Consider the following 27,191-nt stretch of genomic DNA (forward strand, 5'->3'; position numbering starts at 1 on the left):
GAAAAATCAATTTTATTGATAATTTATTTTCAAATAACAAATTTAAAATGGAGTCTTTATCTAGAACATCTTTCCAAAGGCCCACAAGTGTTATCAATGTCAATAAAAAGGTGTGTGTTAAAAAAAAATTAAAAAATGAAAGACACAGAGGCCCCCTAGTGGTTAGAGGGCCCATTGCAGTCGCTTATACAGTAATTTAATAAGCAAAACCGGCCCTGAGATTATCCCTGCGTTCCAATACCCATACTACCATCCTATTTAGTAGGGAAAAAAAGAATTAGTATGTCCCAATACATACTAAACTACATACTTTGTAAGGGCAGCTGCAGTACATACTAAGAGTAAAAAGTATAAGTATGCGATTTGGAACGCAGGGTAGGTTACAAACTTGGATGCACTGGAATCACTCGTGTAAAATTATACCATAAACTGTAAAGATTAGATTATTACAGAATTTATTACAATGTTTTGATTCTTGACATTCATGATTTTTTTTATAAAGCTTAATGTTAGAAAAAAAATAATGCTTGCAAGTTGTGAGACACCATAGTGCAACTGATACAAAGTGCAAAAATAATAAAAAATAAAAAAAAACAGACAGTGCTGATTATGTTTGGGTGGAAATGCTGAATAGAATCAGTCCGCTATGGAGAGTAGAGTCGATAGTACAAGTAATTGCATATATTTCCAGGGGACACTGTATAGTGAAGAGTATCTGTGTGGCTCCTGAATCAGGAAGGCAGACAGCCTCTCTGCAGCACTCCTCATGCGAATGGCTTCACAATCTTCATTGAGATATAATTCTGCGAATAAAAGAATGAATTTAAAACCATTTAACGATATAAGCACGATTTTTGAGAGCATTACTCAAAGTATGTAAAATAAATATCAGTATAAAAGCATGATCAACATACGGGAAGAGAGTAGAACAGGATCCCGAAGAACAAGATCACCAGCAGAAGGATAATCGCGACAATGAAAATGCATCTGAATCTGCGCCACACGATGAACTTCATGGTCTTGCAGGGGTTCGTAAACCAGAAGAAGGACGTGTCAGGGCGACTGTTTCATGGAAACAAACATCAGTGTGGAATGTGTTCACAAATACTGATGCAAATGAACAAACAATTCATACACATACAGAATTATATTTTTGAATACAACTATACCACATTTCTTACTTGGGTGGGTCCAGTTTGGGATTCATGTTGGGCTCATCTCTGCCTTTCCCGGCTGGTCTCTCCTCCATCTCCTTCTCCTCCACGATCTCCAAGGTCAACTCCACTTTTCCCTGTGAAATATTAAAACACAGTCACAAACAGAAACTAGAGGAATATACCCTGAACAACAGAGTGGGATGTGAACTTAAACGTACACCAAGCACATGTTTCCCGTCCTGCTCCATCATGCACGGCCACCAGCCTCGCACAGACTTCTGGGAAAACAGGGAGTTGGGATTTGGTCTCTTGGTTAGGGATGAGCCTGGCATTCCTGGTATCATCTTCAGGCTGCATTTTTCTGGGCTCTTTGCAGGGGGAATCAGATTGAGCAGGTCCAGCTCAATGGCACCTGTGTCAGAGATATGGACAGGTAGTACATATTTGTATTTCAGCTGTATCCAGGATTTGCTTTTGTACGGCCATGCATGCCATCAATCGGTGTTATGAGCAGCAACATCTCACCTAAGTAGTCATCCAGGGAGAATTTGTCATTGTCCCATATCTGGATGATCAGTTTCGGGGGAACCCTGAATTCAGTTTTGTCCAGATTCCAGAAGTGTTCCTGTCAAAAGAAAGACATTTCTTTTACATCCTGTCTCGCAACATTACACCACTGTTTCAAAAAAATTCTGCAGAATCACTTGACACTACGTTGCCGCTGCATAATCTCACTCACTTTCCTGGAAACAACACACAGCTGCTCTGCAGGCAGGTAGTCAAACCCAAAGATGAACCTCCAGTTGAAGTTTCCATCACCATCCAGGGATCTGTAGTGGACATCAGTCTTCTGCTTGTCATCCTCCATGCCTGGCATCCATCTGGGAAACATAGTATGATTTTATTTTATTCAATCTAGCTATGTGTGAATAAAAAACATAAAATAAAGTACATTGTGTAAATAAGTATCAGTACCATCAGTCTGATGGATGGAGGACAAATCAAATATGAGAGGTTTGTGTTCAGTTTATTGTAGTTGGTGACTGATAAGCAAAATAGCGTACCCTTTGACGTAGATGTCACTCATATTTTCTCCAGTGATGCTTGTTTCATCCAGAATGACATCAGTTGTGTTCCAGACAATGGCCCGCAAATAGTACCTGTTCCAAACACATGATTACAATTCATCCAGTAATGCACTATGTTAAAATGTCACCATTAGTTCGGTTTCTTACTTTTTGGCTTTGCGTGGAGTAATGTCACACGGAGGTCCTGGCAAGCCCAGGCTCTTAGGGAAGATGTCCACCCACATTTGAATTCGCCCCTGCATTTGGAATAAAGGGGTTCAATTTTAAACATAGCCACCATACAATGTCTTTCATGTGTTCACTGCACAGAGTTGTAGCCTTTTCAAGGCTCCCACTTTTCCCCAGGATCTCATAACTACACAACTAGGACATTTTATGAGGCTTTGAAATTTTCATGTGTTTTCCATGACTGGAAAACTATTTAATACATTTTTAGGATTTCAAAGTTTTCCAGGGCAGGTGGGAACCCTGCTTTTACTCTACTACAGCTAAGTCTACTTCTACTTCTGCAATAAAGATAATCCAGTTTTACTGCTGTGTGTTTAACCTGAGACAGATTTGGCTGGTAAGAGCTGCACAGGGTCCTGGTCTCCACATGCTCCGGTACCAAGCCCTGGTTTCTGAGGACGTGCAAGGCCAGCCGCTCCCTGGCTGGGCCCAGGTGCTGGTGGTTCACAGAGTTAGCCTCTGCACAGAGCACAGTGGATCAAACACGAGAAGACAAGGGTGAAAGGAAGGATATAATACCATGTAAGGCAGGGTTTTTGCTTTTTATGTGCCATGTCTGCAGACACAAATACCCAGCACATTTATATAAAGGCATATGTTGACATCTTTGGACATATGGGTAGCTGAAATCCCGTTGTAGTATACTGATAGGTAATATTTTAAGTTGTACATACTAACGTTATGAAATGCAAACAATTAAGCATGTTAAGTGAGGTTACCAAAATCTTGCAGGCTGTATTGTCTCCCAGAGAAGGTCAATGAGCTGCCATCTCCTTCTATGCGTGGAGGAGGAATTCCCTTCAGCTTGGCCTGGTTCTGGAGAATCTGAGATGGCTTCAGCTGGTGTCTCCACTGATTGACCCCTGACCTGGAAGAAAATCGTAACTTTCAACTTGTGAACTTGTGATTTTACTGAACTTAATCACTGCATACAGGTAATAATACACAAGTTTGACTTTAACAAACTAAAACACCTCAATACAGAACATAGATCTGGCAGCTCAAGACACACTCCACATTGATAAAAACACACAGAGTTGATGCTCACGTGCAGTAAGTCTGTGGAAGGCCACAATAGGCGCCGAAACGGGACAGGAGTCTGTTCTCCAAATCGATGACCGTCTCACCCACTTTTTCATCTCTGCTCAGTAAGTCGTAGTCATAGACGGCAATCTTCAGGTCCTTGTCTTGAGGCAGAAAGCAGGACAGCTCAAACACCCTGGATGAGAAGGGAAGACACACTTTATACTTTGTTGCTTTGTTTTCCTGCATAAATTCTGAAAATTGACCATTATAATGTGTTTGAGATGAAGAGAAAAAATGAATGGAAAAAAAAAAAATCATTAACACATTGTTGTCTCACCTCCCAAAATCTGGATTGAGGGTGTTTGGCTTGTAGTTATCTCTGTCATCCACTGTTTTCCTTCCCAAAGTGATCTTAATGTAAGGGTCACACTGTCACGGGAACACATAAAGGATGAAAGTGAAAACAAGCACCTGGTGCATCAATCTGAGCTTCTTATCATTTGGGAACTCAAAATGTAGAGTGTGCTTATTGCAAAACCTGGGCAGCTGTTAAATTTTAGATTAAGGCTCACCATGCCATTGTTATCCTTGGGCTGCAGGTCAATGCAGCGCACCACATAAATTCTGACCAGACACTCCTGAGGCCCGCTCTCAGGAAGCTCTCTGAACTGACGGGGTGGAGCAGGAACCCCTGGGTCATCAGACAGTGGATAAATCCTGAACGAGCCCTGTATGCGACAGAACAGTCACATGTCAGCACTATTAGACTGGACTCCACATCCCACAACAGGTAAAAGCGAATGAAACAGAATGTTTAACTAATTGAGCAGACAGAATTAGAGATCTGACTTGACAATGCTACAGTCTTCATTATGGGTGACTTTAGCAGCCACCTGAGGAATAAAGTGCTTCTGTACTAGTCGTGCCGACATGTTACTCCTTGACTTGTTGATGTGTCCCTGAACCGGTGTCACCACGACAAATTCCTCCACTTTTATTGTACTTGACAAATGAAATCGCTCTGATTTTTGATTGACGTTTATGAAATTACCACCAGAGGGTGTACAAGGGCTGGGAAGAGTAGCTGTGCAATGATACTGTAGCTGCTGTTCCCTTTGTTTCAGGTACAATGTTAACTCAGTTCCTCAGTATTTGTCTTCCTCACCTTGAACTCTCCCACCACTGTGGGATCATCTTCCTCATCCTCACTCTTCCCTCGCTGCAGTTTGAAGGTGCCGCAGAAATCAGTCAAGCCCTGGAACTGTGGAACCTCCTCCAGCTCGCTGTTATACACCTGCAAAACATACCACACACACACACAAACACAGACACGCAAACAGAAACAGATACAAGGATTCATAGATAATGCACTTTCACCAGTTTTCAAGAGGCATAACAGTAAATCAAATATCAGACACTTTTCATTCTCACTCTTCATTATTACTCTTCTTCACCTCTGTGTTACAAATAATCATGGATTACAGCAGATAAGAATATAATTTTCTACATTTGATGTCTATTAAGTTATACTATAAATATTTACATCTCAACTCCCAGATTCCTGATGTCTCATGTCAACATCTAAAGAAAAAGCTACACAACTGGAATTACATATCTAGTCTACTAAAAAGACTTTCTTGTCAGACTTCACAACCCTATTATGGCTGATATATAATCTTTCAGGGTATTTTGAGATCATTTTTAGCTAGCAAGCTGTAGCTTGTGAACCCAAACAGACATGGTGTCACAAATGCCAGAATTATAGCTTGTTGTTTGGCTCTGTGTGATGACATGTCCTCACCTGTAAAGTGTCATATCCTTTTTTGAGGTAAGGGCCACACTTCTCCTGCTCCCCGAGGGAGGCATAAAACTTACTCCACCAGTCTACTGCCTCGTCCTCCTAGAAGATGGAAAATAATGATGCACTTTGTATTTTTAGAGACGCTGCCTATCAGTCTCTGTAAAAACAAAAATATCTTACCTTTTCTGCATGCAGCTGCTAAAGGGGGGGAGGGACAAAGAGAGCAATTATTGATAAAAGAATTATCTGAGAATTTCAAAAAAGTCACTCTAGACTGCTTACAGGACCACAGCATCTTTTACCTCAGTATTCAGAATGGGTCTCTCTTCAACATCGATGACAACATCTCCCTGGGCAGCTGCTATCATCGCCACTGAAAGATCCATGGAAAACAGAATAAGATAAATGCCACATGTAATCAGGATGGGTTTGTGTATTATGAAAGTGTCCATGCATACATGTGTGAATACCAAAGTGTTTATACCTTTGGCAGACATGACCATTTCACTGTTGATGCGATAAGGGTCGCAGCGGAACTGCTCCAGGCAGTCGATGGTACACTGACCCACTACGGGTTTTCTGCCAAAAGGTCGATGGTCTATGACCTTCAGCACTATGGGAGGGGTGTACATCTCCTCTTTGGGCAGGAGCTGGGTAAGGAAGGAAAAGATTGTATTTGTTTATTTGGAATGGGACGCTTGTGTGAACATGTTCAACCAAGGCTGAGAGTTAGTACCACTTTGAGCAGCAGCACAGATCCGGGGAAGTTGGGGTTCTTTTTGAAGGTCTTGATGACAGCAGTTTGAATGATCTCGCCACCGCATTCCACAATCAAACTGGGGCAAGAAACTGTAGCCAGCTGGTAGGGCTTCATATTCCTCAAACCCCAGGTCAAGATCTGGGAGCAAACAAGGACATACACAGGAACAGATTATGAGATTACAGAGAATTGGGTGATAAGTCTGTTTTGAAAATAACCACAACAACATCTCAAGGTTGGGCCGGTCGTGTCTGATCATGTAATTTGTTTGAAGGGAATGTATTTCATCTTGCAGACAAGCTGGATGGTTGACTGCAATACCTCAATGGCAGTGAGCTGCACAACTGGCCTGATTCCCTGGGGAACCATGTAGAGCTTCTCCCCTCGCCTGGGAGGCACCAGGGGCATATCTCCCTCATTCACCTGGAGGCCAAAGCAGGAGAGTGTCACCTTCTTTTTTTTATCAAACATAAATATCATCTTATGGACAAAGGTTTATGGATTAAGACAAAAAACATAGTTTTAGCTCCTTGTCATGAAACAGGTTGAACAGGTAAATCCAGTGCAAGTTGTGATCCATTATTTATTTAAAAATGACACCTACTTCAGTAGGTAGATGTTGAAGATGAATGTAAACATGAGGAGATTAGTTAAAAAAGATTTGTAGTTTTCTGGGTGATCAAGACATGATCTGTGCACAAGAGACTAAATGACTTAAAATGGAGATCTTTTGCAAAGTACTAAGTGCATATTACCATGTCACTAACTGTCTCTTCTCTCTCTCTTCAAGCTCTTCTTTACCTTGTCTTTCAGTAGGAGCTCAGCGGCCAGAAGCATTTCTCCTGCACCGCGGCCCTTTTTGGTGACTGGGAACCACAGCAGCTTGGGGCTGACGTCCACACTGGGGTTCAGCTTCACTATCGGGGGGCATGTACAGTGACCCATAGGCTCATCTTTACCCTGTGGCACAAAGTACAGCAGCAGGCAGTAGCACACAAATACCAAGCACAGTGCGAGCACATCCATACCAGATCATCTTCAAAGTATGATAACATACCACTTGATCGCTGTCATACAGCTCCAAGACCACATCAGGAGGGTTGCGGGCAATTGTCTGGGGGTCCCCATAGATTTCAATGTCCTCAAAGATGAGAGTCTGATCCCATGTAGGGTTAAGGGTGGCCCTTATGACTTCTGTGGTCTTACTGACATGTAGGAATGACACATGGGCATAGGGATCTGGAGAGGACCAGGAAATGACTGTGACTGACATGTGAGCCAAGATGTGTATGGGATCACATGGACCATTGTGGCTAGTGTTTGATGTAATCAATACTCCTTAATTAATACGAATATCATTAATCGTTTTTATTTATTTCTCTTGACCACTTTCATCTGGAACCCAAACAATGACTTCACTGCCACATATTGCTTTATTTTTACCTGAGAAGCTGTCTTTGTCCATGGCACAGAGATTCCTTGCCTGATACACGTACACCCTCAGATGGTAAATGTAGGACCCTGAAGAGAGATTAGGTTTAACAGCAAACCTAAATGTATCACTACTGCCAACAATGTAATTTTGCAGGATACCTGATAAGCTGCTAATTAGGAATGTAATTTTTTTCCAATATAATACGGTGTAATTATATCTTCCAATAGAGCCAGTCAGAGAGGAAGCAGTCTCCAGAGGGTCTTTAATCAGTGTCAGAGCCCAAGATGTGACTTAACTACTTACGGTTAAAGTGGCAGGAAACAGTGGGTGTGTTGGCACCAAACAGCTTGGCTGCATCCGTTTTACTGGCCTTCTCGTCAACATCAACTCCCTGTAGGACAAAACACAAGGGAACGGCTCAATAAAACATTTCTGAGCCAACCTTTGAGCAAGTCAGCAAAAATCTCAGTCAGTCAACATATGACCAAATATAGCATGTCTTTAAATTGCAGAACAAAAACATGCTTCCTGAATTATGTGCCAGTCACAATCACCTGACAGGAAGAGGCAGATATAGGAGAATAATGAGAGGACATGAGTCAATTGCATAGCTTAACCCTGTTGCCATGGCTACAGCCTCTGAGTGGGATGATTGTAGAAAACACAGAGGGTTCAAGGCAATTATAACCACATTCATTTGCCATTTTTACATAGCAGCTTAATTATGACTTACTAGTGCCCCCTCCAGTCTAAAGATGGCCGAGGCCCCCATGCAATCCGATGGAGCCATTTTTCTCCTCCAGCGACGGCGGCGAAACGTGTCAGAGGAGCGCTCCTTCCTGTGGAACTTCCAACCAATCAGTGAGGAGTATTCCCAGCCTTCCCCAGGTTCCCGCCTCTGTGAAAGATACAAGGAGAAGAGAAAAATAAGAAACCAAGCATAATCTTCCATGTCTCCTTACTCCTACTTTCCCCGTCTCCCCCATCTATCTCCTCCTCACCTCGGCAGCAGGCTTTTTATCAGATATTTTCCTTCTTGGTCGTATGAGCCTCTTCCTGCGATGGACATGGTACATTTTCTCTGCTGCAACCCAGGATTTGGGTTTATTATCAGGAGGAATGGTGACTCCATATTCCCAGCCTAGTAAAAAACAAACACGTATTATACCCTCTGTATTTCAGTCCTTAAAACGCATAAGTAATATCAACAAAGGATTTAGATTTCATATTTTTGATTTAGTTCTGGTTTGCTCACCTCTCTCATCCACGGCCCTGTTGCTATCAAAACTCCAGGCATCCTCCCAGCTCCATCCAGGAGGACACTCCAGCTCTTCTGGGCTCTGAGCCTTTTCTCCATTCTGCATAAAACAGGCATAGTCAAGCATTTAAATTTGATGGCTAAAAGACATTTGGAGTATTTCCAGGATAACACCCCACCTTTTTAATGCATAATAGTAGGGATAGTTAGGAAATCTGACCACTAACCTAAGAATTGACAGGTTTTTGTCCTGTTATCTACACCCACATATTTAACATAGTTTCTTTTTAATAGGTGAATGTGAGTGCATGTGTAGCGAGACCACTACGTCTTACCACATCTGTGTAGGGCTCTGCAGCAGGTTTCCACTCCCCACCAGGGAAGCGTGTCTCATTCTGAAAAACCTCATCCGTGAACTCTGTGTGGCCAGCATCTGCTTCTGTCAGCAGGCTGCAGATAAACACAGCACACAGGTTGGGGAGAACTTTTGTGACTCAGGGTCTAGTTATGTAGGGCTAGCACAAATAGTGCAGAACAGCTCAGGAAGACAGGCTTTTAGAGCACATAATTACACAAGTGAGAAAATGTAAGCACATCAGGAGTAGGAGGCACCAGAGGAGGAAAACAAGTAATTAAACCAAAACAAAGGGGGATGCCAAAATTCTTGGTCATTTCCTCTGATTGTGCTCTAGATATGGCTTTTTGCTGTGACTGGCACAAGCACTGACTTTTTATTTCTGCCAGTTAATGTGGGATAGTTCTGAAATATGAACAAGCACTTGGCAGAGGATGTTTACACTTGTGCATGCCATGAATCATGTACGACTGCGTGAGCATGCGTGCTTATGTATGACAGAGTGAACGTGGTTTATTTACCATCGCTCAGGGTCAACAAACCAGTCGTCCTCCCATTCCCATTCACGTGGCGGCATAAAGCGCTCTTGTTTTAGTTTCACCTTTCCGGTCACGTCCGAGAACTTATGGCGGCCAACCAAGCCTGTGGTTCCCCACTTCCCAAACACTTGGGCCTGGTTCTCATACTGCAGAGAGAAAGTGAGGGTGTTTGAGGACAGTTTTCGAAACAAAGCATTCAAAGGCTATTTTGGGCTCAGCAATGATTCTGAAAACATTAAAGATTACAAAAACAAGGAAATCTAACATGTACCCCCCCAAAAAAACGTAATAACCAATGTTTAATTTAGCTACCATTTCAGCATATACACTGAAGTTTCCCTCTGAGAAGCTGTTGAATTTCTTCTCATTTGTAGAAAGACCCAGCCACATGTTGACGCGAAGCTGAACAGGGATCTTCACACCTTTGTTTTTGTCCATGGGGTACTAAAAAAATGAAAATTAAATAAGAAGTATTTCCATACTGAAATTTTACCAATAAAATATCTGCTTAAAAAAATTGTTAAGGCCTACTGGGTGTTATCAATCATTTAAAACATCTTTCATCTTAGAGTAAAATTAAATGTTAACAGGTGTTTAAATAGACTTGTACCTTCATGAAGATGGTTTGGGTGCTTCCGCAGTGTTTTCCACAGGCCTGCTCACTGAAGGTGGAGTAGAGGATCTGATGGGCTGGGACTCGGGCGTATGCTACCCGCTTCTCTCCTCTCAACATCCAGATGATCACATCTGGTACGCTGTTCTGAGGCTGATGAGGCAAGAGAGGAAGAAACAAAATAGTCACAGAATAGATCCGATATTCACTTCTCTATGTTATTCTTTGTCAGCCACATGATGTCATTGTTTTGCACCAGTGTGGAGCAAAGCTGTGTGCATCCACAGAATTGTTTTTGCTCCTGACCTCCTCTGCCAGCTGCTTGAGTCTTTCCAGCCATTCTTCAATGTCGCTAACTGTGGCCTTTACATCTGTGGCCTCTTCTTTCATGAGAGTGGCCATCTGTTTGATGTTGGCCACAGCAGCGTCCCGAAGTTTTTTTATCTGCATGTCCAGTGCAGTCACGTTTGGCTGCCCCTCCAGCGCTGGAAGCTGGAAACTGTCAAAAGCTTTTGTTAGTGAAAGCAATTTTGGATGACTCTCTTTCAAGGGAGAACAAGGCACAAACATACAACAGAATTCTGTTCAAGACAGCGACCCACTAACGTACCAGGCACAGCTGTAGGGTTGGGCAATACAAGAAAAAAATCAAGTATCATGACGTCTTTGACTAAATACCTTGATATTGATATTGTGACAGTATTGTAGGGATGACTATTGGTGCTTACATAAGATATTTACACACAAGAAATTTTTGATAAGCAATCATTAGTAATGTAGATATGACCAACTTCAGAAAATTCAGTTGCTTTGCTGTAATTCACCCTTTAAAACAAAGAAAAGTCAACATTCATGTCATGTCACAACACTACAGTGTCCAAAATGCTATGTGATGTCCAGTCCAATGGCACAATATCGGTATACCACCTAGGTCTACCTTGCAGGAATAACCACGCTCCATTTCTTATGATGGTTTTACAAGATTAGGAATCGTTGCATTACAGCATAACTCCCACATCAGTGACAAATTTGGTATAGGGTTATATTTTCAGCTCCAAGAGTTTATGTCTGCCTTGAAGTACCTGTTAAGGTCCTCTATCATGTGGTTGATGAGTTTAAGCCAAATCTCTGCCAGACGGGTCTCAGGCATTTTGGCTAAGATGGCTGTTTTTAAAGAGGTGAGGTGAGACTCCTGGAAGAAATCACAAAACCAGAAAAGAAGAGGTTAATGAGCAGTGCACTGGTATGTAATCACATATTACAAAGCCACATAAATGTAGCATGTGTGTCACGGTGACTTGTTCTCACCAGTCTCTCAGCAATGAAGAAGAGAATATTGACAGCATCCAGGCGGTGGCTGATGTCTTCCCAGAATGAAGTGAGGATCACCACAGGCTTAGTGTCAGCCCAGGGCAGGTAGTAGTAGTGATTACCTGTGGGACATACAATAAATTCACCCAGTCAAATCAATCACAGGGTGTAGAGATAAATGCACACCTTGCTGCTGCCATGCTGTAAATTCACTGTTGCACTATACCAGTGTTTCTCAACCTTAAAATGAAGCAGGGCCTATTTGAAACCCCCCATTACAGGTATGTGTTTGCAGAGAATAGACCAAAAAATGATTTTTGCCTTTTCAGATTGTTTCAGTTGAATCATTATTGATTATTTTCACCAGACAAAAAAGGGAAGAAAAATATGGGGGGAAAAAATAGAAATCATAATCATAATAAATTAGCATAGCAGAAATGTTTTTCATCATACGACTCATCAAATAGCCACCCACAATGATCTTATGAAGGGGGTTCCAGCTTTATCTCCTGTGTTAGTTTTCTCACCATCAAACACAGCAAAGCTGTACTGGGTGGTCGATGCCAGGGGTGTGCAAGTGGAGTCCAGTTTGTTGCCGTAGTTACCAATGCTGACCTCAAACTGGATTGGCTCCCCTGGCTCTTGAAGCATGCAGGCACTGTGGAACACAGCGCAAAGGGAGTACTTCCTCCTCCGCTGGTATTTCTGCTCTCGATGAAAAGAGTCACAACAGTTCAAAGTTAGGCATATTTCTTTTTTTTTTAATCCTCCCTTCCTCTGGCAGTTATTTGTGCACTCAGATGATCTCTGCTCCAATCAAACATAATTAGAGTCTGAAATGATGTCAGAGGAAAATAAGCAGAATTTTGTATGACATGTGTTAAGGGGAATTTCAGCATATTTGGGAAATTAAGGACAGCAGTGATGTCTGCCTTAAGTTAAATCAAGGTATATCACAACAGCAGCACAAATTCAAATGTTTTTTTTTTTTTTTTTTTCAAATGCTATGACTTATGAGTCAGAGCATTGTTCAGCACAATTCAAGTTGAAGGAATAAAATGTCAGTAGAGTTACAGTATCACAAGGCCGATTTGTTGCAGTCCATACCTGTGTCACCAGGATGTCATCACTGGAGATGTCATCCACCTTCTTATCGACTTTTCCATCCAGCTCAGTGGACAGCTCAATGAGGACCCTCCCCCTGTAGGCCACCCCTTCACCCTGCAATATACCAAGCAGAAACACATCACATGAAGGTGGAACATTATGTGAAGAGCTTAAATAATGACCTAACAAGCCAACAGTTCTGACAGGATGATCTTACTTTGCCAAGGTTGAGTTCGTCATATGGGTCGGGCAGGCCAGTGAACTCTCTGGGACTCCCGTACAGGTTGACATAGCAAGGACCGAAGGCTGGGAGAAAACCAACCTCGGACTCTGCAGTGCTTACTGTAAAATGCAGGGCATTTGCACTCCATTTAAAACTCACTTATAACATGTTGCCTAGGTTATAAAATAATCACATGTCTGAGTGTGGGCAGATATGGAAGTGAGGCAAAACAAACAAGCAAAATGTGCACACGTTCATTACCAACAGGTAGATTCTCAGCCACTTAATTTTACAGTACAGGCTGACCGAGTCTAAACAACTTCTGTGTAGTTCATCACAATGTTCTCTATGTTGGTTTTTTGCATATTTGGCACACCCAACTGAAATTACTTAAAATAACCTTAGCCATACAGATAAGATGGTGTGTATCTGTTTCAAACAGGACACTGTGGTTACATGCAAATGGTCATTTCTTACATTCAGAGGATAACGTGTTGCAAGTTTCAGCTGGTGTATCTGTTTAAAGCAGAAAAAACAGACAATAAATCAATTTAGAATAAATGTTTTAAAATGTTAACATTGACAGTGATATTTATTTAATTACAAATTACATCATTACCTTCAATCTCACCGCCAGAGGAAGCGATTTTGCTCAGATTCAAATATGTTGTTCCTATGGCATCATTTTTGGTTAGTCGGTCCCTGTCAACAGTAAAACCTCACGTTAAATTTTGGTTTTCACCTGAGCAGCTGTGAAACTGGATAAATATATCTGAGAGCTTACCAGTCATAAACAGTCAACCTGATGCGTTCACACATGGATGGGAACTGTAGAATCGGAAAGAGGTGTATGTTAATTGATGTTAAATGCTGAAAGGGAGCCCATAAGGTTCATTTCAACATGTTATTCTCATACCTTGACTTGGAGACTGATGATTTGGTTCCACTCTGGATTAGCATTTTTCTCTATAATTTTGGTGCACAGCTAAAACAAAGACAAAATCACTTTGAATCAATGATATCCACAGGTTTGAGCACACAATAACAAAATAAAGAATCTGTTTTGTTTTTTTTTCCACTGAAGTACCTTTTTGCCGGCAAAGCTGATCTCCAAAAATGGATCCACCAAGTTTTTCTTATCACCATCACCTCCAAAAACTTGCTTTACCGTCTGAACAAAAGCATCATCCACTGCAACACAAGATAACATGTACAGTTAGGTCCATAAGTAACACAATATGCCATTTCAAATCCACTGTGGTGGGGTACAAGGCCATAATTATGAATAATGTGTCACTGTCAAAATAACTTATGGACCAAACTGCATGTTTAAGTTTCTCCAGGGGGGGCTGAGTAAAACAGATTGCCAGTTGTGTGACTGAAAAACACAGACTGCTTACTCTGGGGCATGTCCTCAGCACGGTAGACTTTGAGGTTCAGAGTGGCCCATCGTAAGGTGATGCCAGCTGGTACCAGCAGGTTACTCTCTATGTCATCCTGCTCTTCATTTGTCTCCCTCTTCTCAGTCTGTACACAGGAGAGAAGAGGAGAGGAAAAGAGAGGACAGGAGAGGAGACAAGACGAGATGAGACGAGAGGCAAGGACAGGATGATTTTTTCCTATATTTATTTGTACTTGTGCATCTCAGAGAGAGGACTTTGGTAATATGTAAGGAGGTACTCGCACCGGTGGCTCGTCTCCAGTCGCCACAATAATCATGCTGACTTTCAGGTAACCCTTGGCCCCTGAACCGGTGTCATCAGGATCACTCAGGAGAAGCCATTTCCTCATTACAGCATGGCCTAGAGATGCATAAACATTTGTGCACAGTGTAAAGTCTCTGATGTAAAATAAGACTGAAGCTGAAAAGAGAAACTGAGCTTTTCCATATAGTGTAAGTGTTTTATGTGACTGACCAGGTTCATCGTAGATGTAGCCAACATCCACCTGGAAAAGCAAGGAGAAAATGTTATGTTATTGGAACAAAACCGAAATCTGTTAGCCAACCGGTGATAGGTGCTATGAATCTGAATTTTCCAGAAAGAAATAAATCAGAGATAAATACTTGAAAAGCCCTACCTTGAACTCCCCCATCAGACTATCTGCTCTGAGGGAAAAGGAGTCATAAACCTGCACATGGAGAGGAGAAAGAAATAGGGGGTGTCATAAAAAAATAGCAACACAAAATGGAACTTCTCTTTTAAAAATAGCCTGTTAAAGAGGGACTACACAGTTCTACACAATTTGTTTTAAAAGAATATTAATTATTTGCACTCACACGGAGGGAAATGTACTCATCAAACAGCTCTGATGGTAGCATGTTAACATTGTAGAAGAATATCTGGGGACAAGAAAAAAGAATCATATTTGTAGTCACAGTATATGTCAGATTTCAATAAAAACACATTATTGTCAATGCTTAGGACAAACATCAGAGGACTTACAACTGGTTAAGCGGAGATGTTTATGCTTTGGCAACAACTGAGATAAAGGCAAATACAGATGAAAAGAAGAACAGCAGTAGGTTAGTGCAACTGGTGGAGGGTAAAGGCCATCAACATGCAAAGACAGAATATGAGAAGAAATCACAAAAAGATAAGCCAGATAAAAGGCATAACAGAAGTAACTGACACTTCATACTTTTCTCAATAAGTGAATGACTGTGTTGTGGATGAGGAACTTGTTACCTCATCAAAGAATGGGTTGTTTCCTCTTCTGACTCTGGTCCTGTGGGTGTTTCCACACACATTCACCTTTACCACGGGCTTGATGTTGTTGCCAGGCAACTGGCGACCTTCGATGACTCGAACACGAATCTGAACATTGGAGGCAACAGTGAGCAGCTGAGCGAGTAATGTGACAGACAGCTCATCAGAGACACTGATGAAAAGGCCCCATGACAAATGAGACGGAATTAACTAAGACGCAAGCCTGTTGGAAGACATTTGTGGGCCTTCTATGGGAGCAAAAGCATGCCTGCAATGCAATCTTTTAAAAAAAATAATGCATTAACTGTTTGTCTTTATGCCAGACAAAAATCACTTGATGTTTGTAATCCTCTAACATGGCATATTTTCTAAATCACTTCCGATTGGCTTTCTGCTTTGTCAGTGTTCATCACAGTGACAATTGTGTTTTCAAGCTGTATGTCTCTGTGATTCACTGGTGAAGACATTGCTGTTATTCTTGTCATAAATTATATGGATTTCCCCCTAACTTGGCATATGTGATTATCAAGGACTGGCAGGCATATGAAAGACGTCAAAACATTCTCCGAAGGCCATGTAAAGTTTCGATACAATACCTGGAAGTCCTGAGGCTTGTTGGCCAGGGCTCTGTGCCTCTTACGGCTGAGACGGATGGGCTTCTGGCTGGGCTTCCCAGGCAGGCTTGATGTGGCAGCAGCTCCCGGGCTTCCTACCTGACCCCCTCCTTCCATTTCCTCCTCCCCTTCTTCCCCCTCTTCGCTGCCAACTGTGATGCAAAACCACAATAATAAAATAATTGCATGATATTGCTACACAAAAAACAAACTTTCAACTGGCTTATGTTTTAAGTTGCAATAAACAATCTGTGGCTATCTCTTAGAGCATAGGGTATAATGCATTGTCTTTAACTGATTGTGTAAGCCTTTTTATTGCAATAAAGTACTTGCTCATGTCTCAATTTGATTTGCATCCATCATTTCTAGACAGTAAACAACCTCTCACAGGAAAAACAACATATTCATCCTGGAAGAGTGTCATGTATCTGCTAACCTCACAGCAGCATCAAAAGCCACTTAACACAGATAAGACGAGTCAATTCATTTACACTCCAAGGAAAAAGAAATTCTATCACCATATTTCTTGAAATAATAAAAATCGCTCACCTGCATCTCCATGTGACATATCTCCATCTGCCTCATCATTCAGGTTGGGAGTGCTGCTTGCAGGAGGCTCATACCCAATGAGCAAATTGATGGTTGCCTGAGCAAAATACAGTTTTGTTTTGTTTTTTTTAATGAGCATCATTTCTAAATGTCGAAAAAAAAAATTGAGCAATATGTTTCAACCAATGTGGTTTCTACAGGCTGATACAGATCTTTCGTTTTGGTTTGGGTTTTGTTTAACCAAAACTACCAATAACCAGTGTTTTGTGCCAATATACAGTATCTTTACACATAGTCATCAATGTGAATACAGTAAATACATGATCAAACAAGCTACATCGTATTCTTCATAGTAAAGGTGGACATTCCTGTATATCTAGAATAATTTTAGTGAGTACAGGTATTCACCCCAATCGCCTGCTGTTTCTCATTGACCAAGGGCACATTCTTGGAAGGGAGGGACCTTGTTTGACCACTGGCCAGGTCTCTCAAGGAAATTTTCGCTGAGCCAATGAACCTGAAAAGCGGTCAGATGATTATCTCCTTGGTGAAAATGCACATAAGCCTGTAGTTAGTCATATATCAAAGAAAGAGTCAGTACACATGGAGAGAAACAAGTGACTTCTTTTTTTTACAGTCTTTGATAAGCCTAAATAATCATCTTACATGAACGGACTGGCAACTTAAGGTAAAGCGCAAATAGTCTATGATAGTATAATGATCTGATTTGACTTTGACTGTTAGTTCTGTTTGTTGTACTTCTGATATCATAGCTACTGACAGTTCCCTGTTTCACTTCTTCACATTATTATGACAAACCAAGCAACAAAAAGTACACACGCCTCTGCTTACCAAATAGAGGTCATGTTGCAACACTGATTAATAACCACAAGGAATGGCATAAAACATTCTTTACATGTGCAAATTAGTTAGAATCATAGTTAGAAATGCAATTAATTAAAAATCTCAAAATTATACAAAGGCTTAATTTTAATTGACTGAGTCACCGTGGTTAGTTAATGGATTTTCAGTACCACATGGCAATATGTCAGCGATAAGACACAATGCTGTCTGAGTCTCTGATAAACATTTAGATCTGAAAAAAAGCTGGGTCATGGACAAACATCCGCTTAGCCTGGCTTATTTTGGCAAGACAGCCATTTGGGAGAAGCAGAAGGCTATTTCAAGTGAACAAATGTCATACTGCACATTTCTGTGTTACAAGGACCCTTGAGTTTCCACAGACAAACTCAGTGAAAGTGAAAGAGTGCATAAGAAAAAGCAGAAATATGGAAACGATTAACATCTACCACAGGCATGTGCCGGGCCTTCTGTGCCCAGTTTGAGGGGTGGACAAATGTAGAAGAGGGAGTTTCAGAAATTGGCGCAATCAGTGCTTATGATTATGCTCAGGCTCTTTGTTTCTCTTTCTCTGTCTTTCCAAATGCAGATAGAGCTTTAAAAATGCTTGGTTGGTATGCCCTTGTGGTGCAGATCTCCTTGGACGGCAGAGTCAGCTGTGAAGGATCACACTAACAGGAAATTCCTGGTGTGACAATTTAATGTTCCTGCTGTTAGAGAGGCCACATTTGTTTTGCATGAAGCTCCAATCAGCTTAAGGCTGATTCATCCAAACTGTTTATGTTTTGTTTCTTGGTGAGATCAGTTCTCCTTTTCCAGCTCATGTACACACTGGGCTAGAATCCACTCAAACATACTAACATTGCAAACTTGCAACAGAAAAAAAAAAAAAAAAACTCATCCTTTATTTAAGTTAAAGCCATGGTTGATAAGTTATGTGTATGAAGCTAGAAAACAGAAATCCAAAACTCCACTCTGTAATGTCATCAAGTCACACATTTGGGGCTGCACCACTGACGGTGAAAAAGACACCAACTTTTTAACCATAGTGGCTTGTAACAATGTCTTTTCAACAACTTCTGCATTGCTTCTGCATTGAAATAAGGCTAGTTTGGGTGTAAAACCTCAAACAAAAATTCCTCGCCCCCACAGGATCAGCAGCCAACACTGCCAGCTGAGCAGCTCGAGACTGTTTCTCTCGATGGTGTCACACATTAGATGTCAGGCTCTGTGAGTCACATTCCTTCCCAAGACTGTTGAAGTGGGAGAGAGTTGCTCGCAAATGTTAACTGAATCATAGGGATACTGTTTGAGGCTGCATTTCCATTTGTTTCTCTTCAGTGTCATATTGCTGGGTTCCTCAATTTATTAACTACATATGTATGCGTTTTTCCAGTCATACACTCTGCACTACTAACAGTCATCCCCAATCAGTCAATGACAAGCCAGCACAAGCTCTCCAGCACCATTCACCCTCCTTCTCACCCGTGTTGCTAGGTTACACCAGGCAGTGATTGTGGAAAAATATCTGAGTGTGTCTCGCTCTGGCAACCCCCCCTCCACATACACACAAAGCCACGTTACATATAATCACAAAGGTAAGGCAGGCTACTTTCATTCTCCTTCCCTGCCTCAAATGCAGAACCGCAACAGATCAAATACACTACAGTGATAAAACATGTGAATGTGTTGCATGTTTATGCCGAGCTAAAGGAAATCCTACAGCCCAGAATCTGAGTGGAGGAAATGTCACAGCACAAGTTTACAAACTCATAAACACCCGAATATAACTAGCAAATAAATACCCACACGTGCCATTTGGCGTCAAATAAAGGAATAGCTTGAGAGGAAAGTAAGACAGGACTGATACTGTGTGCTTCCCTCTTTTTTTGCACAGTTGCTGCAAGAGCTAGAGTGCTATAATTTACTGAGGGAGATTCTGCTCCTCCTTACCAGCTCTGCAAGTCTGAACACGGTGGCAGGGAGGTGCTGCGGTAATGGCGCTAAGTGAGGATAGAGTCTGCTGCTCTGCACCAATGTGGTAAATTCAAAAAACTAAGAAAAACTCAGCAACATTATTATTATCAGTAGTAGTAGTAGATTTGTACTTCTAAGCACTGTAAAATAAAAGCAAGAAAACTTTAACAAGCAGACTAAAATACAATCATTTGACCAATGCATTTGCAGACTGAAGTGTCAAAATGAACGTGTGCTGAAAAAATGGCCAACTTTTAGGTAACAAGAGCTTTCCCAGACTATAATCTCAGGTCTACCTTCTGAAGAAGTAAATCTTGAAGGCGTGAACTTTCCCTGTTAGTCATTACCTGCATTACCCAGGCTTAACATGGTTGTTTTTCTTCTGTAATGACAACCTACTAACACAGTCAGTCATTACAAGAAAATAAGCTGTACAGGTGCACTGACTGACTACACTGAGATCTCATCCATGCAGAGGGGTGTGTTTGACTGATTTTTTATATATATATAATGTTTGAGAGGGGGAGTTTTTTTTTTTTTTTACTTTATCTTAAAACAATGTGCTATTTTTAGCACAGTCTTTATGTTGAAAAGTAGCAATAAGGGCTGTCCCAAAAGAGGATGCACAGACCTGCTGAAAATGACATACATCCTTTTTTAAAGTCACTCTTTCTGATGTTCGCCTTGTACTTACTTGTGTTTGCCAATTGTTTCATAATCTTTCACAATGACATCTATGAATGAGGAAGAGTCCAAGGAAGAGCCTTTCAGATCAAATTCAAGCACCTGAAATTTTAATTAAAAAGTTATGCTTAGTTAAGACAATAACATTGCTTTAACTTTAATAGTCTGTCAGAGTTGTCAGTTCACTTCAAACAAATGTGGCAAAAATCAGCATGTCACATTTCAATTCACAATAATTCCTCACTTACTTCATTCCAGACAGGATTCAATTCATTGTCAATGTATTTAGTTTTCTTCTTTTCACCTGCAACCACAATGGCAAAGTAAAAACCACTAATTCTACCAATCAGTGCTCATATCTTGAAGAGGAAATCCTGTACAGTACTATAGGTTTTATACAGTCTTGGAGAGTTGACTTATGTTTGTCCCAAACCAGAAACCAGAAAAGAGCCAAGAGCCTTATGCTGATATGTTTAAAGGAATTTCTGAATCAACATCTGGCAAAGTGCAAACCTAATCAAAGAGTGGCTCTTTTTTGCATAAAAGTGTCTCATAAAAGATCCAGCAGCCCAGTAGTTGGTGTTGTATAGAGAGGTTATTCCTGACCTTATAAGGATGTGGTTCTTCATTTTATGTAGGCTATGAATCACTGCCAGCACAGTCAAACAGGGGTTTAGGAATGCAAGGGTAACTTTGCAACATTTAACTACAAATTCTGTCCTAAACTCAAAGGATAAAAGGAAAGATGACTGATAGGCATAAAAAAAAATAGTATAGTATGTACAAGGCTGGCAGAGCAAACACTGAAGGGGCATAGGTAAACAGTAAGAGCCGTCATTTTGAAATGAATAACCAAAGACATCTTACCATTAAACACAACTGCAGCTATTGGATCTGGGTTTCCAAGTTTCTTTTTGGGGATGCCAAAGGCGGACTCAACAATGACCCGCAGCATGCTGGCAAAATTGGATCCGATTAATCAAGAGAGACAAACCATATTCCTGTCACAGTGTCGTGTCGACGCTGGCAGAGCGAAATGAAACAAAAAAAATGTGAAGGAGAAAGAGGAGTGTATACCGGAGGGCTGCCTGGCTTCAGCATGAGTCACAGACATGCAACAGGGGACCCCGGGAGAGGTGATTTGAGAGGGTATCAAAAGACACCGATGGAGGTAAATTGTAAAAGTGAGCCTTTCTGGCCTGCTTAACCTTTCAACGTGCTTTATGCTACTAGTGATTTTTGTTTGAAGTGATTATGTCAAACAAACTGTAGCCTGATTCAAACACCAACCATGCGGGCTAGCGGGGGCTTCTCGATCTCCTTTACTGTAGCGACTCCCAATGGTGATGCTGGTAATTATGTATGTTTTGGTTTGTCGGAAATATTGGAAATACAACCCGACGCATGAGAACCCAACAACGCTGTGAATACGGTATATAGAGATTTGCTGTAAAGGTGGGCAAGATCGTGTAAGCTGAGCAAAGTGTTGAGTGAAACAAAGTTTAGCTCACATATTTTCTTCGTGGTTTCCGAACAAAAGCACACGAATGCGCAAGACGTTTATTCACCGATCATGCAGCGGGAAAAGGAAATTCCACGAGTCGCACTTGAAGGCGGCATCACAATTTGGTTTAGTTCTGTCAGAGAATGTCTGGTACTGTTTGGTTCCCTGTCGTTCAGCCGGACTTTTGTCTTTGGGCTCGTAGAAACAATAATATATCACAGTGGTTCAAAAGGCATAGGTGCTGGTGTAGTGGCTTAAAGCTAAGTGAAGGTTCAGACTGTAAGTTATTTACATGTAATCCACACTTATCACTTGTATCTCTTTATTCATTTATCCCTAAATTACTGATTAACGGTTACAAACAAGCTAGCTAACATGAGTAGTTAGCTAGCTTACGTGCTGGTGTTAGCTGCCCTGAGCTTGTTATGTTTTCCTCCTTCATCAGCAGACACCAACATTAGTCATTTTCTGCCAAAATACTCACAATGGCTACGTGTGGGCTTTGATAGACAGCTGAGTTTACTTATGTATAGCAAACCTGCTATTGTACGTAGTACTTAGCTCCCATCCTGCCAAACAACACATTTAGCCTAACCTGAACATGTATTAAATTTCAAACTAGGGAAAAATGCCAAAAAAATCTGAATCTGAATGTGTGCATGCACGAACATGACATCAATTGGCCGCTGATGACTACATATTGCAAATTCTAAATATCTGTTTATATTCTGAGTGAGGACCATCTAGATTTTTTTTTTTTTTTTTTTTTTTTTTTAACATGTAGGTGTTTTGTAGTTTAAAATGGGTAAGGCAGATGACGTCATCGTGTTAAGCCAAGGAGTCAGAGCCTGACATGGTAATCAGCAATCTTAGGATGAACACCTACCATCTACCATCATTGTCTGAATATAAAAGTTACGTGAGGTAAAATTAGGTTATGCAGTGAAATAATGTGTGCTGTTACTTACCAAACATTGCCTCAACTACCAGTGTAACTGTAGAAAATAACTCGTAATGAAGTTGCTTATGACAACTGTTTTATTTATAAAATAGTTTTGTCTCTAGAGTGGCTGGGCATCAGTGTGAAACCATCAATCATTTTTTCCCAATGTTTGCAGCACATCTTCTCTCTTGAAACAATAAGACAAAGAACTTTGAGCAGCTGATGGCCAGAAATGAGAAGACCGCTTCACTGCAAAAGCAGCTGCACATGAAAGACACAGAGCAGACCTACTTTGATGATAAAGAGTGGAGTGAGGATCAAATCCATCTTCTCCAGCCCCAGACAGAAGAAGTCAACAAGTATGCAGTCATCGTGACCAGGTGTCGGTACCTTGAGAGCGTAGTTAGAGATCTGCAGGTACAGTGAGTGTTAATTCTTTTGGAGTATTAACCAGAAGTGTAGCATATAATCATGGTGATGCTCATTGCTCACTGAGTATGTTTTCTAAGCGCCTCTCCTACCTTAGTAACTTCACTGTTTATAGCACTAGATGGCAGCAGTTGTCTTGAAGTGGCAGTCATCTGTTACACCCATTCACACTGATCAGAGGACATTTGGAAGAAGAATTTTATTCTTCTTAAAAAACAAGAGTGTCTCATACAGAGCATGCTATGTGATCAGGCCATCACAGCATTCACATTAATTGCAGTCATCTTACAGGTCATATCAGTAGACCATTTCAGAGCCACTATAATTTCATTTTGGGCCTTGTTTGGACGTGTCACTGATACTGTTCATTAATGTAGTTGACAGACTCGGGTAACTAGGTTGTTCATACTGTGTTTTTCTGTTGTCTCAGGACCGCATTTTACATGAACAGGAGACCACCAAAAGGCTCCACAGTCTCCTGGCAGATGTAAGTGCTTGCTACACTGCTGTGAAAGTTCTCGACATCGAATTTTTGTTCAGTAATATCAGGGTACACTTTTTTTAGTTGATCTAGCTTTCAGTTAGATGATGTTTTAAATAACCCTGGTTTCTTTTTACTGCTTACTATGTGTGTCTGTGTGGCTGAGCGTGTGTGCGTGTGCATGTGTGTTTCTAAGTGAAGATGTGTTATATGTCTCTTGCTGAGCATTTGTACTGTGGAGCCATCCCCCTGGTGAGGCTGTCTCTCTGTCTTATTTTCTCTATTGTGTGCTCCTCACTCTCTTATTCAATCCCCCGAGGCCTTGGAGAAGAACAGGCAGTGGCTGGCATACAACCAGGAGAGAGAGGCCTATGTTAGGGCAGTCCTGGCCAGAATGTTATGGCTGGAGCAGCATCTGAACCAAGCCAATCAAGCCCTCTCACAGCAGCACAATGATGACCATTCAGATGGTGAGACACAGTGGCAGTGGGCAGTGGGCACACAACACTGGGGCATCTGCTAACAAGGGACAACAAACTGTCACAACACGGTTTACAAGAAATCGAAATCCTTTTGGAGTATCCACCACCTATTCTATTTTTGTCAAATTACCCAGTCCATTTGACATAATATATATTATGTCTGCTGTAGATAACTGGTCTGAACTGGTCTAACCTCAAGGTCCACATTTGCCCTTAAGTCATTAAGGCATTAAGCTCCACACATAGGCAAACTTAAAAGCCATTCATTTTTATCTGGCAAAATGAAAAGTGCAGTTGTCCCCAGTGCTTTCATGCACTGTTAAATAAAATAAAATGTTTGGTTGCTTTGTCAAAAAGGATAAGGAGGAAAAGTGTTTTCCACTTGTAATGTAAATAAAGCAAAGTTTAATATATTTAGTGTAATAGTTCAGCAGTTTGGCCATGCATTGTTGTTGTTCAGTTAATGCTTAATTCATGTTCTTCATCCTCATGTCTAGTTTCCCTACTGAGTTTCATCTTCACTGTCCTTCTGTCATTCCAGAGCGGGAGAAAATACTCCAGATGCAGGAGCATTATGACAAACTCTTGCTTAAAGCCAAGAATGAGCTGGAGTCATTCCGGGAGCAGGTCAGCACAGCCCACTGTGACCTGAGTGAGATGCAATGGAGGTGAGTAATTACAGCCCAAAACTAATGTGTCTGCTGCTAAAAGTAACAAACGGCATCCTCATGAATGTGTGGGAAGATTAGAGTGCTGGCCAGCTGCATGACAAATCAATCGTAGGTTTGACAAAAAGGAGAGAGAAGTGGATGATCTCAAGCTGCAGCTGCGGACAATGAAGCTGAGCAGCAGCAAAAGTGCACAGGAAGAGAGGCATCACTCTGGAGCTAAAGAAAACATGTGGAGGGCTAAAGTTGAGGACCTCGAGAACAGTCTAGATAAAGAGAGGCGCAGGTCGTCTGAGCTTGCAAAGCAGGTAAAACATTGTGGTGTGCGTTTTTGTTCATTAGGCAGGGACTGAAAATGTCGCTGTCAGGTCATTGTTTTTATTCACAAAAGCTCCCAAACTAGGAATTTTCTTTCCTCTAAGGCAAGTCTCCTTCAAAAGTCTTTGATGAATCATCACAAGGACCAGAAAAAGATCGCTGTCTTGGAGAATCAGGTACAGCATGTACACAATGCTTTATATGAATCCTCTAAATCTTGTTCCTTGTTCCACAATTAAAACTTTAATTGAATGAAAAAAAAAAAAAAAACATCCACTTGTTCATCCACTTAATGTCAGTTTGATAGGGATCAACAGCTCCTGTCTGCCAATCTGCTCCTCTTTGAGTTTGAGCCTCCTTGCTTTCGATGTAAATGAAAAATTTAAAAAAAAAAAATTAGCTCTTACACAAACAAAAGCTGTAATCCTTCATATTAAGACCAAATACCCCTTTTCATACACATATTATAATGGAAAATGTGTTAATTCTAGATCCAGATAACTTCTCGTGACCTTGAAGATGAGAGACTTAATTGTTTGTATTTGCAAAAGCATTTATACAAAGTGATCAAGAAGCTGCGCGAATCTAGAGACCAAGTGGCAAGTTTGTCAGAGGTAGGTATGAATTGAGCATTCGACATTGACCTAATTATAATTGGTGACAGCATTACTGATGACAGAGTTTAAGTGTTGCTGGATACATATAGAAAGTAGTGGAAAAACCTGATTGAGTTACACAGTTGATTTATGTTGTTGTATGTGATGGACGGTTTTTTGCATATTAGAGAGACCAGCAGCAGCAGGATCCCAGGTTGCATGCGGTTAGTTTGGACAGCACACCCCCTCCCTTCAAGCCTTCCAGAGACAGCGGGACATCCTCCCATTGCAAAAGCTTGTTGGATGAAAGCTTCCTGGAGTGTCCCTGCTGCAGGGCGCAGTATCCCAGCAGCAGATACAGAGAGCTGCTGGCCCACCTAGAGGAGTGTGGAGAATGAGGAGAGTCCAGGCAGTTCAATTCTACAACTTTTCTGTTAAATGGATTAGCTTTTACTGATACTGATATTACCGGTTAGTTTCTATGTTCTTTATTTTGTCATTAATATAAGAACCAACATGTTCAAAACATTTCTCGTTCATCTCAGAGGTATGTTCATAAGCACTGCAGTGTAACTGGGGTTGTGTTACATTTAAAATAAAATGTTGATTTCAGGAACAAAGTTTTCATTAGTCACCTGATTGCTAAAAGTATTAGACTTACATGTTAGTGGTTTTGTCAGGCACTGTGTATTTTTAGTGGTAATATTATTAGCATCATTATTATTTTTATTTTATTTTTAATGGCGGCAGGTTTTATGTTGCTACAATTTTCAGATAAACTGTTCTTTTGGAGGTCATGTCTGAATGCTGCTATAGGTGCTTGTCCACCATCCAGGTCTCACACTGTTCAAACCAGATCAATAGCTCAAAACAGATTGTGTAACTTAATCCCTGTCCCATACTATTTAAGGCAGTGGATTAGTATTGCTCGCTGACAATATGAGGAGTCAGGCCTCTGCAGCAACTGCAGCCTGTGAAGGGGAACGTAAAACCGAGGGTTAACCTGGAGGCTAACAGCATTAGAAAAAGATGATAATATGGTTTAGGCACTTCTTAACTTACCAGGAACTTTTCATATAAGAACGTCTTCATGGAAAGTTAGGATATGAGCTTAGCCTGTCTGAGAGGCAGACAGAGGGTGTTTCTCCTGCGGCCGTCTGTTAAATCAACAGCAGACCTGCTCTAAATACTGTAGGAGACAGTAGGATTTTTATTGACAAACTGCTGTAGTATGTCAGTAGTTATAATTTAGCATTTGCAAAGTTGTGAAACACCAAAATAAAAAGCAAACATGTCACTAACATTTAGGCTGCTTGGTCTGAACAAGTTCTGACTATGAGTTTTGCATTGTTAGATGACTCCCTTTTCCTCCCAAACATTTTTCAACATTTCACTGCAGGTTATGAACAAAGTCAAATGTCTGTCCTAAAAGCAGCATCTGATCAGTTACTGGTAGTGAGTGAACCTGATAATCTG

General features: G+C 41.1%; 2 protein-coding genes across 4 annotated transcripts; one reads left to right on the plus strand and one right to left on the minus strand.

Moving 5' to 3' along the window:
* Window positions 1-381: 381 nt before the first annotated feature.
* On the minus strand, window positions 382-21,312 carry myofl (myoferlin like). Of its 2 annotated transcripts, none has more exons than XM_030070066.1 (54): window positions 21,162-21,312; window positions 20,543-20,598; window positions 20,305-20,396; window positions 17,181-17,289; window positions 16,773-16,869; window positions 16,206-16,375; window positions 15,589-15,717; window positions 15,180-15,242; window positions 14,981-15,031; window positions 14,818-14,848; window positions 14,588-14,703; window positions 14,302-14,428; window positions 13,989-14,092; window positions 13,818-13,886; window positions 13,686-13,729; window positions 13,521-13,603; window positions 13,379-13,417; window positions 12,896-13,020; window positions 12,679-12,792; window positions 12,099-12,276; window positions 11,569-11,693; window positions 11,343-11,452; window positions 10,567-10,759; window positions 10,258-10,413; window positions 9,960-10,091; window positions 9,630-9,793; window positions 9,089-9,203; window positions 8,751-8,853; window positions 8,497-8,636; window positions 8,229-8,393; window positions 7,799-7,886; window positions 7,504-7,581; window positions 7,118-7,299; window positions 6,862-7,020; window positions 6,382-6,483; window positions 6,037-6,198; window positions 5,785-5,950; window positions 5,603-5,673; window positions 5,481-5,495; window positions 5,301-5,399; window positions 4,665-4,793; window positions 4,072-4,227; window positions 3,837-3,928; window positions 3,522-3,692; window positions 3,193-3,341; window positions 2,793-2,932; window positions 2,393-2,481; window positions 2,222-2,317; window positions 1,897-2,038; window positions 1,683-1,782; window positions 1,376-1,569; window positions 1,182-1,291; window positions 915-1,062; window positions 382-803 (listed from the first exon to the last, which is right to left on the minus strand). In XM_030070066.1, the coding sequence occupies exons 1-54, from the start codon at window positions 21,247-21,249 to the stop codon at window positions 765-767; spliced, it is 6,165 nt and encodes a 2,054-aa protein (XP_029925926.1). In that variant the 5' UTR covers window positions 21,250-21,312; the 3' UTR covers window positions 382-764. The 2 variants fall into 2 exon arrangements, with proteins under 2 accessions (XP_029925926.1, XP_029925925.1); XM_030070065.1 differs by having other exon boundaries at window positions 5,481-5,498.
* A 334-nt stretch (window positions 21,313-21,646) lies between these two features.
* On the plus strand, window positions 21,647-26,322 carry LOC115372684 (centrosomal protein of 55 kDa-like). Of its 2 annotated transcripts, none has more exons than XM_030070764.1 (9): window positions 21,647-21,726; window positions 22,917-23,158; window positions 23,601-23,657; window positions 23,971-24,121; window positions 24,675-24,801; window positions 24,917-25,109; window positions 25,224-25,295; window positions 25,611-25,733; window positions 25,904-26,322. In XM_030070764.1, exons 2-9 carry the CDS (start codon window positions 22,964-22,966, stop codon window positions 26,111-26,113), a joined length of 1,128 nt encoding a protein of 375 aa, XP_029926624.1. In that variant the 5' UTR covers window positions 21,647-21,726; window positions 22,917-22,963; the 3' UTR covers window positions 26,114-26,322. The 2 variants fall into 2 exon arrangements, with proteins under 2 accessions (XP_029926624.1, XP_029926623.1); XM_030070763.1 differs by lacking the exon at window positions 21,647-21,726 and adding an exon at window positions 21,939-22,077.
* The last annotated feature ends 869 nt before the right edge of the window (window positions 26,323-27,191 follow it).

Source organism: Myripristis murdjan, chromosome 15 (genome assembly GCF_902150065.1).
Source record: "Myripristis murdjan chromosome 15, fMyrMur1.1, whole genome shotgun sequence".
Lineage (NCBI taxonomy): Eukaryota > Metazoa > Chordata > Actinopteri > Holocentriformes > Holocentridae > Myripristis > Myripristis murdjan.